At 37.7% G+C, this 12,797-nt stretch overlaps 2 protein-coding genes across 2 annotated transcripts in view; both read left to right on the forward strand.

Annotated features, from left to right (window-relative positions):
* The window catches only part of celsr2 (cadherin, EGF LAG seven-pass G-type receptor 2), a 59,399-nt gene extending 47,243 nt beyond the window's left edge, over positions 1–12,156 (forward strand). The window contains exons 11-34 of the mRNA XM_055221963.1: positions 404–517; positions 881–1,037; positions 1,265–1,403; positions 1,482–1,602; positions 2,128–2,311; positions 2,796–2,897; positions 3,028–3,122; positions 3,551–3,760; positions 4,476–4,659; positions 5,197–5,518; positions 5,777–5,944; positions 6,021–6,144; positions 6,321–6,521; positions 6,927–7,101; positions 7,172–7,284; positions 7,366–7,448; positions 7,751–7,877; positions 7,962–8,072; positions 8,764–8,894; positions 8,980–9,062; positions 9,142–9,300; positions 9,484–9,657; positions 10,014–10,224; positions 11,101–12,156. Of these exons, the coding sequence (XP_055077938.1) occupies positions 404–517; positions 881–1,037; positions 1,265–1,403; positions 1,482–1,602; positions 2,128–2,311; positions 2,796–2,897; positions 3,028–3,122; positions 3,551–3,760; positions 4,476–4,659; positions 5,197–5,518; positions 5,777–5,944; positions 6,021–6,144; positions 6,321–6,521; positions 6,927–7,101; positions 7,172–7,284; positions 7,366–7,448; positions 7,751–7,877; positions 7,962–8,072; positions 8,764–8,894; positions 8,980–9,062; positions 9,142–9,300; positions 9,484–9,657; positions 10,014–10,224; positions 11,101–11,107 (3,495 nt within the window). The 3' untranslated portion in view covers positions 11,108–12,156. The remainder of the gene's footprint in view (positions 1–403; positions 518–880; positions 1,038–1,264; positions 1,404–1,481; positions 1,603–2,127; positions 2,312–2,795; positions 2,898–3,027; positions 3,123–3,550; positions 3,761–4,475; positions 4,660–5,196; positions 5,519–5,776; positions 5,945–6,020; positions 6,145–6,320; positions 6,522–6,926; positions 7,102–7,171; positions 7,285–7,365; positions 7,449–7,750; positions 7,878–7,961; positions 8,073–8,763; positions 8,895–8,979; positions 9,063–9,141; positions 9,301–9,483; positions 9,658–10,013; positions 10,225–11,100) is intronic.
* Positions 1–12,797, forward strand: part of atad3 (ATPase family AAA domain containing 3) — a 166,195-nt gene that overhangs the window by 144,924 nt on the left and 8,474 nt on the right. The window lies entirely within an intron of this gene.

Below are 12,797 nucleotides of genomic sequence, written 5' to 3' on the forward strand. Positions count from 1 at the left end.
CTTGTTTTAGTACATTGACACCATATACAAAAAACAAACTAAATTTCTAGCAAACATTATTCAAACTCACACTCTTTTTTTGCTACATTACATAGAAGTTTATTATTGGAGTAAGTAATATATTTAGCACCTACTTGTCTATGGCATTAAAATGATCTTGCGTTTATTCCATTACAGATGTTTTAATAGCTCTAAAATACTTTGAAAATACCTATTTTTACCTCTCCACAAAACTGACCAGTAACTTAGCCTGGTTGCATCCCCGTATGTCTATATGGAGATGGATGAGTTCAAATCTATACTGTGGAACATTCCTGGAAGAAAATCGCCATGGAGATCAGATATTCCTCATTTATAAACACGATTGACTTTTCCTGCCATCTCTGCTCTCTGTGCGTTTCAGGCCAGTATGGAGGTGGATGGGAGGCTGCGGGACTCCAAGCTGAAGGCAGTTAGCGTTGGTGGTTTCCCAATGCCTGATGGGAAAATTCAACAAGGCTTCCGTGGATGTATACAGGTCTGTCTTTCAATATGAAGCATATATTGCCAATCGCATCATTACCAGGTGTATAGAATGAAATGAACTCTGCAACTACAAATTGTAATAACTACAGTATTTTTTAATAATCATATAAAAATAAAAATATAAAAATACATTAATTAAGTGCTAAACTAAGAACAAACTGTGACAAACTTGGGAACTTCTTCTTCTTCTTCTTCTTCTTCTTCTTCTTCTTCTTCTTCTTCTTCTTCTTCTTCTTCTTCTTCTTATTATTATTATTATTATTATTATTATTATTATTATTATTATTATTATTATTATTATTATTATTATATTTTGCATAATCTTTTCATGCCTGTGTTTTTAATTATGCTACAGGGATTGCGTGTTGGTGGCGCTCTGAGTCTGTCACAGGCCAGAAAGGTCAATGTGGAACCAGGCTGTAACATCCCGGATCCCTGCTCTTCAAACCCCTGTCCCAAAAACAGCTACTGCAGCAATGACTGGGACAGTTACTCTTGCACCTGCCTCCCTGGTCAGTACATCTAATAATATCAGGTTCATAGTGCTTAAGAAAGTGCTTAATAGATAATTCAATGTTGGATTTCTTACCTTTTATTGTTTATGGATGGATGGACATGGTTGAGTTAGGGATGGCATCTGGAGTATTACCATTTATAGCTGGCCTCCTATGGAAAATAAAGTAGAAAGGAGATTTATGTACCGTATTGATAATTAATGTAATTGAATGTCTATTTTTAGGATACTTTGGCTCAAACTGCACTGACGCTTGCAGCCTGAATCCCTGTGAACACAAATCGACTTGTACCAGAAAACCCTCTCCTCGTGGTTACTCCTGTGACTGCCCCAGTAATTACTTTGGAAACTACTGCGAGAAAAAGTAAATCCTCCTACTTTTTATTATGTTTGAGTCTTTATTGAAGATATGAACTGTACTTATTGACTTGTGTTTGTGCAGGACTGACCTACCCTGTCCCAGAGGCTGGTGGGGCCATAAGACCTGTGGCCCCTGTAACTGTGACACAAGGAAAGGCTTTGACTCCGACTGCAACAAGACGAGTGGAGAGTGTCGCTGCAAGGTCAGTCTACAATCTTAAAAGTCTTAAAATGGGACAAATATATTACTATATGAACTTGACAAAATATCTTATTGTTAACTACAATATAAGATGTTTTGTGAATCATTGCTGTAAGTATTAAGAGTAAAATAAAAATCTACAGACTAATTACCTAAAATTAATAGCAATGCAAGGTAACAAATGACCAGAATTTATCATAACAACTACTTTACTATGATATTAAGCTATTATACTTAAATAAATAAATGTTAATTGTTAATTGCTTTATTGTAGTTTAATTGTAGTTTGTTTAAGCAGAGGGATACATACAGTGCTGTGTAAATATGTATTGGGGACATCATTACCAACACTGCCGGCAGCGAACAGATGTTTTTAACAAGCAGCTGGGAGCGACAGGGCTCTCAGCTGCTCGTGTGGCAGGAGGAATACCAAGTGATGGCCGACAGCTTGTAGCTTCATAAATATATATCCAGGGCATATATGTGTATAATAATCACCATTTCCTGTCTCCATTCCTGTTTCCAGGACAACCACTACCGTCCCAATGGCAGCGATGTGTGTCTGCTGTGCGACTGTTACCCGGTGGGATCCTTCTCACGAGCATGTGACAGAGAGACTGGGCAGTGCCAGTGCAAACCGGGTGTGATCGGGCGCCAGTGTGACCACTGTGACAACCCCTTCGCCGAGGTGTCTCCCAACGGCTGTGAAGGTCAGGATACTACACAAGAACTATTGCTCTTATAAGGCTGCATTTTACAGGATACTAATGGCAGGTTCATTCAGTCCTGATTTGGACCCAGTTTAATATAGATGTAGTCTTGTTCTTCTCTATTCCAGGTTCCCCGTTTAGTCCCAAATTTGGTGATTGTGAATGCACCATAAAATTCTCTATTTGAATATTTGTATCAGACAAATGTATTGAGTTTTATACTTATGTAGCCTTTTATTATTGTTGTGACCCTATCTAAAAAGTTGTATTGATTGTCCTGATTTGTAAATGCAGGTCTTGTTTAGGCCTATTGAGACATTTTTACTTGAATTTAATTCACATCTATGATACTGTCAATTATTTTATTACTGAAATATTCAGCATAGTTGCATATTGATTTTTTGAGATTCTGCAATCCTTTTGTTATGCAATAGCAGTTTTAATTGTCTTTTCCCCCCTTTTGTGTTTGTGTTTTCTCCCACAGTCATCTATGATAGCTGCCCCCAGGCTATTGAGCAGGGGATTTGGTGGCCGAGGACTAAGTTTGGTCTCCCAGCTGCGGTGCACTGTCCCAAGGGAACTCTGGGTAGGACGGTTTCCCAGTGGCATGTCAAATTATCATATAATAATGATATAATAACGACAGTGGATGTAACTCACCCCCAGCTCTTTCTCAGTAGCAGTCTATTTCTCATGTGACGTCTCTCTCTCTTTAGGAACTGCAATTCGCCACTGTGATGAGCACAAGGGCTGGCTGCCCCCCAATCTGTTCAACTGTACCAGTGTTACATTTAGCAAGCTGGAAGCCCTGGTAATTACACAATAATGAATTATTAATAATAATTGATATCTCTTATTATCTGCTGTAACATTTGATTTATAATCAAATCCCTGCTCAGACTATCCCACTCTACTTCTTTTAAACTGTTATTGTACACTTTTATGATTGTAATTGTCTTTCCGTTAAAGGAGCTACAAAATTGCTTCTTTAAATAGTGTCTTCTTTAGGGCGCCTTTGAGAACACATATTATGCTTTTTAAATTATTACATTTGTAGATCATTATTTAACATTTTGTTCATTGTAAACAGAAATATTAATTGAAGTAACCTGATGAAGGAAAATCACACCATTGTTAAAAGCTAAAAAAGCAGATTTTGCATAATAAATGTGTTTTTCTTATTCACAAATATAGTTTCCTGGTTATTTGGTTCCATGATTATTTTTATTTTTTGTCCAGTCTGAAAAGTTAGGCCGTAATGCCTCGCTGTTGGATTCGAGCCGTGTCCAGCAGACTGCAGCCATGTTGGCCAATGCCACTCTTCACACAGAGAAGTACTTTGGCAGTGATGTGAAGGTGGCCTACCACCTCACCAAGAGACTGTTACAGCACGAGAGCACCCAGCAAGGATTCAATCTCACAGCCACCCAGGACGTCCACTTCACTGAGGTACATACAGTGCATCAACCATGGTGTTCTCAATATGCGGTGTAGGTTCCTCTGCTGGCATACAGACTAGAGTCTATAATTATCTTTTTGAGGTTTTTGAACTTCATATTTCAGACAATTTTACTAAGTTTTTTAGTGGGTCCTATCCTGTTTGAATTTAGTCCAGTTTAAGGATTTTGTTATGCTTAAGTTTAGTTAATACTGATTTACACCTACTTTGAGACCCATGTTTCCAGGTTAACATTGTGAACAAAAAAATCTTTATTATTAATTTTAAATGAAATAATATCGGACCTATTTTACTAGATGTTTAGATATAGGTCTATGTTAGTCAAAACAATACTAAATTATATTTAGGCATGTACTTCAAATGGCACCTCCAATATTCTTGCTGTATCAGTGACAGAGGTGATACTGTGAAAATGCTTGAGGCTGCTTTTAAGATAAGATAGTCCTTTATTGTCTCCCGTGGGAAAAATTTGTCTAGGGACAGGGGGTCACATGCTTTAACACAAAGAAAAGACAACACAGCAACATAAGCCCAAGTACACATCCACCAAATTTACAATACATATTTCACAAGTATAATGCTTTTAGCTGTCATACAAACAAGACATGACTGAATCTTGATCTCGGTTCAAATTAAATGCATTGCCCAGCCCTACTTAAGAAAATTTCACTGACTGTCTTCACTCTAAACTCTCCGCTTTGGCAGAATCTGGTACGTGTGGGCAGTGCCATCCTCTCCCCGGAGACACGGCCGCACTGGGACCTGATCCAGCGCTCAGATGGGGGCACAGCGGCACTCCTTAGACACTTCGAGGAATACGCCAACACCCTGGCACAAAACATGAGGAAGACTTACCTCAGCCCCTTCACCATTGTCACACCACATATAGGTATGCATTATATGTCAAGAGTGTAATATGTTTATAATTAATCTTCCAGAAAACAGTACATATTTTTATATTTCTTTATCCTGATTAGTCCTTGTCTTCAACTTCACCTAGTGTTTATTTGCACATAGAATTGATAACCAAATACATATTGCTACAAAAACTAGCATCAATACTAGATACTCATTTGAACTCAATAGTCTAAGAATGGTCTTGATCTATATCAGACGTGCACATCAACCAATATAACTCTATTTATCCTTGGTGGTAACCATGGTAATATTAAAGTTTTAACAACTAATATGTGGTCTTAAAAATTGTACTGTATGGTCTTACTTTTTTTTTTGTATTATTATTATCATTGCATTATCAAAATCGGCATTGTGCCTTGCCCTAGTATAGAAAATAAGTTTAAAATTTGAGTATCATGATATTATTTTCATTAACACAGGAATTATTCAAAGTTAGCTACTAATTACTAATTAAAGTGGTTGTTGATTGTCTTTATTATATTTTATATTTTGCTTGTATTCCCCATAGTCATCTCTGTGGATCGCCTTAAAAAGACAAACTTTGCGGGAGCCAAACTGCCCCGGTATCAGGCGCTGAGAGGTCCTCGCCCTGTGGATTTGGAGACAGCTGTGACCCTACCAGACTCAGTGTTCCAGCCCCCTCCAGTGGACACTAAAGGTCACAGACATTTGGACGTTTTCCCCGATTCATCTCAGAAAAACCGCTCCATGAACCGCCAGAGGAGACATCCCAATGAGGACCAGCAAGACGCAGTGGCCAGTGTCATTATCTTCCACAGTCTGGCTCCACTGCTGCCCGAAAACTACGACCCAGACAAAAGAAGTCTTAGGTGAGTACTACAAATATGTTTACTCTTTTATGTACTTCAATTCCTACATTACTTACAAATTAATAACAAGCAGTTTCTGAGGTAAAACCATCAATCTTGCAGTTATGTTGGGACTATTTTTTTTATCTTCATGACACATTCTTTATAATTTAAGTGTAACATTATGTATGTATATGCCTATATTTACATTATTGTAAATCTAAAGCACTTAATTACAGTTTAAATGATATGAACTTTTCTAAAACGTTTCCTTCTCAGAGTCCCAAAGCGTCCAGTTATCAACACACCAGTGGTCAGTATTACTGTCCATGACAACGACGAGCTCCTTCAGCACCCACTGGACAAACCCATCACAGTGCAGTTCCGCCTTGTGGCCACAGAGGAGCGCTCTAAACCCATCTGTGTCTTCTGGAACCACACCATACTGTAAGTACAACAACACACAAATGCACACTCATTTAACACAGTTGGTATTAAAGTAAATGTTTTGTGTTTTTGACAGTAGTGGAAGTGGGGGCTGGTCAGCGAAGGGTTGTGAGGTGGTTTTCAGAAATAGTACTCACATCAGCTGTCAGTGTTATCACATGACGAGCTTTGCAGTGCTCATGGACGTCTCCAGGAGAGAGGTAAGCAAACAAAGCAAAGACTAATTGCAATTTATGATTATAAAATGTATATATTTTTAATTCTAATTCTCTCTATATCACATCGAAACTATATTTTCTAAAGACTAAATTATTGTGAGTTGTCCTTTATTTCAGTTGTGACCATGTCTGATTCATTCATGATGTTTCTGTGTTAGAACGGAGAGATCCTGCCAGTCAAACTCCTGACGTGGAGCACAGTAGGGGCGACTCTGGGCTTCCTCTTCCTCACCTGCATCTTCCTCCTGAGTCTGAGGGCTATGCAGAGCAACAAGACCAGCATTATCAACAATGGGACCATCGCACTCTTCCTCTCCGAGCTCATCTTCATTCTGGGCATCAATCAGGCTGACAACCCGGTAATAATATTTTGTGATTCAGTAAAATACATACATCCTGTGGAAAAGTTCTGGCAAAGCATTAAAAATCTCAGGGAGCCAAGTGGTGTACTCCCTCACAAAAAGTTTATGTATTTTCTGTATTTGTTTATAGGACTATCTAAGGCCCTCAGACTGTTTTAATCTGGCTCTCCTCATAAATTTTTGATAATAATTATTATAGCATAGTAATAGATTACACTGGCCTATATTTACAGAAATTTGCTAATGAGCATTTGTTACGTCAATTTTTGGGAAAAAAAAATGTTGCCTACCCCTAAAAAGAAATTTTTGTTGGTAACTAGCTTTAAGCTACAAATAATTAAAAAAAATTAAGAACCTTCTCTTGCTGTATTGATTTGTTAATGTCAGAATCTTCTGTTCCAGTTTTTGTGTACGGTCATCGCCATTCTGCTGCACTTCTTCTACCTCTGCTCCTTCTCCTGGCTGTTCCTGGAGGGGCTGCACATCTACCGCATGATCAGTGAAGTCCGAGACATCAACTATGGACCAATGAGGTTTTACTACCTGATCGGCTGGGGCGTACCTGCCTTCATCACTGGTTTGGTCTCATAAGTTCAAATTTAGGCCACTAAAGATGATGCAGAGGCGTAAGGTTTGTTGTTTTGCAGGTTTGGCTGTTGGTCTGGATCCTGAAGGCTACGGGAACCCTGATTATTGCTGGTTGTCAATGTATGATACTCTGATTTGGAGCTTTGCTGGACCAATCGCGATTGCTGTGTCGGTCAGTTGTCTGAAATAAATAAGAAACATTTCTCATTTGCATGTGTCATTTTGTAATCTTTGTATTTTCTTGTGTTTTCAGATGAATATTTTTCTTTACATTCTATCCTCAAAAGCCTCCTGCTCACCCAAACACCACAGCATTGAAAAGAAAGAGCCCCGAATGTGAGTTGATATTGTGACAATGATTCACTTCCTGGTGTTGTTTTTTCTAACCTGTAAATTCTGGAATGCCTTTTAATAATAACTGTTCTTAGAAGTAAACAGCACATCTATTGAAATCCAAAAGTTGCATTTTGATTTCTCAGATAGTATTTGGACAGTGCTGCTTTGTTTGCTGTGATGTAACCATTTTTTGTCTGATCTTTTTGTGTATTCCTTATCAGTCTCCATCTTGACTCTTTTAAATTCCTATTAAGCATCCAAATATTCCTTTTAATTCTCTGTTCCGTCTCCTGTGATTGAAGAGCGGGTTTGAAGACAGCAGGTGGGGTACTCTTCCTGGTTTTGGTCACATGTTTCCTGGCATTGCTGTCTGTCAACAGTGACATCATCATTTTCCATTACCTGTTTGCGGGATTCAACTGTTTACAGGTGAGCACAACACACCAGTCTGTCATAAAAACAAACTTTAAAAAGGCATGCCTAAAATAATCCCATTTTTACTTTCCAACACAGGGCCCATTCATATTCTTCTTTCGAATTGTATTTAACAAAGAGGCGAGGACTGCAATGAAATACTGCTGCAGCCGCAAGCGCCCAGATCACATGATGAAGTCTAAAGCCTCTGTGAGTCTGCCACTGCTTAAACACTGTTGAGACACCTCTCGCAGCTGCAGTCACATGACCTCCCTCTCTCAATACAACTCATTCACTGTTTCATTTGATTGCAATGGTTTTTAGATTACATATTGTTTTCACATAACCTAAAAAAAAAATGCTACGCTAAAACAAAAACTTCACTCACTTCAAAATATTATTACTCAAGTAATAGTAGTGGCCCAAAATATATTTTAGAGAGAAAACCAGTATTTGAGGGAACTACTTGTTAAGTAAGAATTATTGTAAGAGTTACAATCTGAACATCTGATTTATAATATCATAGCATTCTGGTGTAAGGAAACATGCAGAACTTCTTCTTTTGCTTATCGTCTGAGCACAAGGGCTAAAGAACAGCAGTCTCAACTCCTATAGAGTCAGTCTCCCATACAGACCAGTACCTGATGAACAGAACCTTCACATCAACTTGTTGGCATCGCAACCAAAAGCAGTTACATTAACAACAACATAAACAGTTACAAGAACAACAAAAGGTGTCAACTCTAAACTACAAAATATCAGATCAATCCAATATTGTAAACATTTCAGTAAACAGCACACATTTTGAAAAGTCATTTGTGTTATTTGTGTTATTGTGTTGCTATAAAGAAATGCTTAAAAATGCTTCTGGGCCTGTCTAATTTCTCTTTTTTACTTCCAGATTTACAAATGCAACACAAACTACAAAGACGGCAAGTTGTACCACCTTCCTTTCGCAGACTCTAGTATCTCTCTGAACGGCACCATGCAGAGCGGAAAGAGCCAACAGAGCTATGTGCCATTTGTCCTTAGGTATGAATTAAATACATGCAAATGCTAATATGATCAAACTGGATTATGTGAAAATAAATGCTTGTATTCTTATTCATATTTTTAGGGATGACGGTTTAAACAACAGCCAAGCACAAATAGCTATGAATGACCACATGGCCCACTTTCCTGAGAATAAAGACCCTGATGGTAAATTTAAAAAAATTCCATCATAAAAAAAAATACGGTATAGAACTAGAAAAATTCCTTCTCCTCTCTCTGTATGTAGACCATGACAGCGACTCAGACAGCGACTTGTCTTTGGAGGACGATCAGAGTGAATCCTACGCCTCGACCCACTCCTCCGACAGTGAGGATGAGGATGGCCCCCTTCCTCCTGAGGAATGCTGGGAAAATCTGGCATCCAATGGGACAAAAAGGCCACCAGGTAAAAAAAATCAAAACCACAATTTGAACTGGAAATTAAGAGTTTGTATTTTAGAAGATTATTTTAATATTTTCCAAAGGGATGTGGTTACTTTATCTGATAATATCTCAGTGTTGATGCTCCTGGATATGAACATATGAAGTTGTAGTTTGATATTTATCCAAATTATTATTATTTTAATAGATAACGGTATGACAAAAACATACTGGCCCGACTACCCGGGCTCAGGCAGTGACAGTGAACTCAAAGTCACAAATTCAGAATCAAATCTGAGGACAATACCAGAGGCACGTTCACTGGACTCCACCACCGTGCAGATACCGGGACTATCCCACCTCAACACACACCCACACAAAGGTAAATGACAATGTGATTATGTGTGTTATTTCCACTTAAATGCGCATTATGTAATTTTTCTGACTGAGGATCCTCTTCTGTCTCCATGGAGAGATTCTTGCTTTGGCTTTATGGCATGAAACATAAGACAAGCAGGTGGCGGTGCTAAATTCCAGCTCAGATTTTTGGTGAGGCATTCCTGCTTTCAGTTAGAATGCCTTAACATTTCCATGGATACAAGCCCCACAGAAAAGTTACATAATGCAATTTTAAGATTATGCCACTGGAATTGTGTCACTGTAAATGAATAAGACTCAATCAAAAGCTTGAACTGCCGACTAACATAAACAAACTTTGATGACACTTTTATCTTTCAGGCATCTTAAAAAAGAAACTCTCTCCTATTGTGGAGAGAAATGGAGGGAACCGTATCAACAGTGATTTGGTGGATACAGTGGCGTCCTCTCATGGGTCATCATCCAGTGAAGGACGGCCTGGTCCAGCTAAACCCACTCTGCAGGACCAGCTCAACGGGGTGGTGCTCAGCATCAAGGCCGGGACGGTAGATGGAGACTCCTCAGGATCAGAGTGAGTACCACTACATAACCTAAAAACATCACCAGTGTCCTCTGTCCATGTCCTGTGTATGTAGATACGTTTAGTGTTATCAATGTACGTCCCAGTTCATCAGTCTGTTGTCTTTAGCTGTTACTGTGGGTATCACTTTTAGTCTGTCTCATGTTCATGCTTTATATTTGCATAAATCTGCCACAAGTAAAGGGAACAGCCATAAAATATAAGAACTTTTTAATGGCATAATTTTAAGCTCATGCAATATAGCTGATATATATCCCACAGAATGCACCCCATATACCTAAATATATATATGTAATGCCCTAAACAACAATTTATTTTATGTTTTAAAAAACCCTATGAAAATAAGACGATACATCTCAAGGAGTTGTGCCTCAAACAAATGCGAAATTTAATTCAAGTCTTTTTGCTTAAAATTTTTTGCACAAAAATATTTAAAGTAAAATGTTAAATCTATGGCACTTCTAGGCCTAGGTGATAATTAATTGCACTTGGACTATTACATGACCTGTATATTATATCAAAAGATCATCAAAACTGATACTGTGTCTAACCAATTTTTTTGCCCTTCTCCCTTTTCAAAAACCATAGATTTTTATTCTTTAATTTTATCCCTTGAATTTTTGATCCCTTTTTACTCAAAATCAGAATTATTTTAGCATCTGCCATCACTCACCATCTTTGTTTTACATGTTTACAAGTTTACAAGCACACCATAATCTCACCATGTCCACGCTGTGTTGTCTTTTCTGTTTGTCTCTGAAATCACCTTCGTCATCCACCATCTTCATCCTCTGCCCACCGTAATCTCCCAGCAGCCATTGCAACACCTCCATGTGACCGCGCTTACAGAGGGGTGTGTCTTTGCAGGTCATAGAGCCTCCCTCTCCAGTATGGACTTCTTCACAAATACCCAATGGGACAAAACAAAGGATTCAGTCTCTTAGCCTCTGAAAGAGCGTCGATGTATATTTATATCATGTTGTGAATGGACAAAGAGTGCTCAAAGTGTTGTGCCAAAACCTCAGGAGTCACTGCACTGTCACATATTGTCCCTTTAAAAATATATTGTTTACATACTTGAAGCAATGCACTTTTGTTTATTCCTGCCTGTATTTGCTTGCAGGTAGTTTTCTTTCTGTTACAATGTTTTTCTATGACTGAAAATAAGTCATACTCGTGGGTCCATAAGTAAGCATTCAGGGAACTTTCTTTTCTTGAATTGTTTCACTGTACGTTAATATTTGCATTGGTGCCAGTTTTATTTCAGAAGAATATGGTCCAATAAATGTCCAAAAGGCACAAAATGGAGTCTCATGTGTTGACACAGTAAGCTGTTTACAAGTTGCAAGTTGATTCATGGACTTTGTGAGGAAAAAGCAAAGATCTTTTTGTGAATAAGCTATTTTACTGAATGAAGGAGGCTTTCCAAGTCAAAAGCTGAAGAACCACTGTTCTACATATAATGGAAAAGGACTACTTAAGACTTCTGATGCCTTTCGGAGCTCAATTTCTAAAGACATTTAAAATTTTCGAATGATGGATGCATTCAGAGACTTAGCAGCTGTGTTTTATAGTTTAGCTGTGAAGTTTTGTCCTTGTAAAATAATGAATTGTATGTAAATGTGTGCTGTAAGACTATTGGAGATGTTTAAACTGTACAGAGCAGCCTGTAAATGGAAAAAGGACATATCTTTAAATGAATCTATGAAGTAAAAGTATCTATACGTCCATTACTCATGCAGACCATGTTTAAAAGACCAATCTGACTTTGTACCATTGTTTTTAATTGTATATATGGATGCCATTTTGACAACTTTAAACTGAAAGTGAACTACAATGTCCTTACAATGCCATCAAATGTTACATTTCCACTGGTATCTGTCTTTTACAACCATTTTTTACTGATTAAACAGTTTTATACAAGTTTTAGTATACTTTTTTCTCAGTAGTATTTCAAATGTTTTCATGTAAAATGTCTAAATTTGATTTGAATGTGCATATTTCTTATCAGAGGACAAAGACAAAAACTGAAAAATAACTAGTCCTAGCAAAACATTTTAATCTTAAAAATTAAGATTAAGATTAATAATGTAGTTCACAGTTCCAACAAGTCAATGTTTCTGTATTTCAAAACTGCTCAGTCAACCTTTGCTTCCATTTTGTTCAGCCTCATATTTTGCCTGAGTTCATAAATACCTCATCTGTCCATTTGACTGTTTGACCCACAGACAGCAGCGCTGTTTACAGTGTAGGATTTGACTTGAGGGAAATAACCTGAACAATGGTCGCAGTGTTTTCAATTCTCTCGTGAGACATAATGAACACTCAAGTCAAGAATCTCCACTATTAAAGAGGTTAAGTAAATTTAAAATTGCAATGTGAAATTTTAATTATTGCGAAAGATGACTGCAACAAATGTAATTGTAGCTTTCCTGTTATGTAGCTTTTGTGGCCATTTTTACAGAAAAAAATATTCTACTATATCACGATGATATAGTTTTATTGTTTCAACAATTACCAACTGTTGGTTATTTTGTAAATGCTAGACATTTGACTGAACAATG

This window comes from Periophthalmus magnuspinnatus, chromosome 5 (genome assembly GCF_009829125.3).
Source record: "Periophthalmus magnuspinnatus isolate fPerMag1 chromosome 5, fPerMag1.2.pri, whole genome shotgun sequence".
Lineage (NCBI taxonomy): Eukaryota > Metazoa > Chordata > Actinopteri > Gobiiformes > Gobiidae > Periophthalmus > Periophthalmus magnuspinnatus.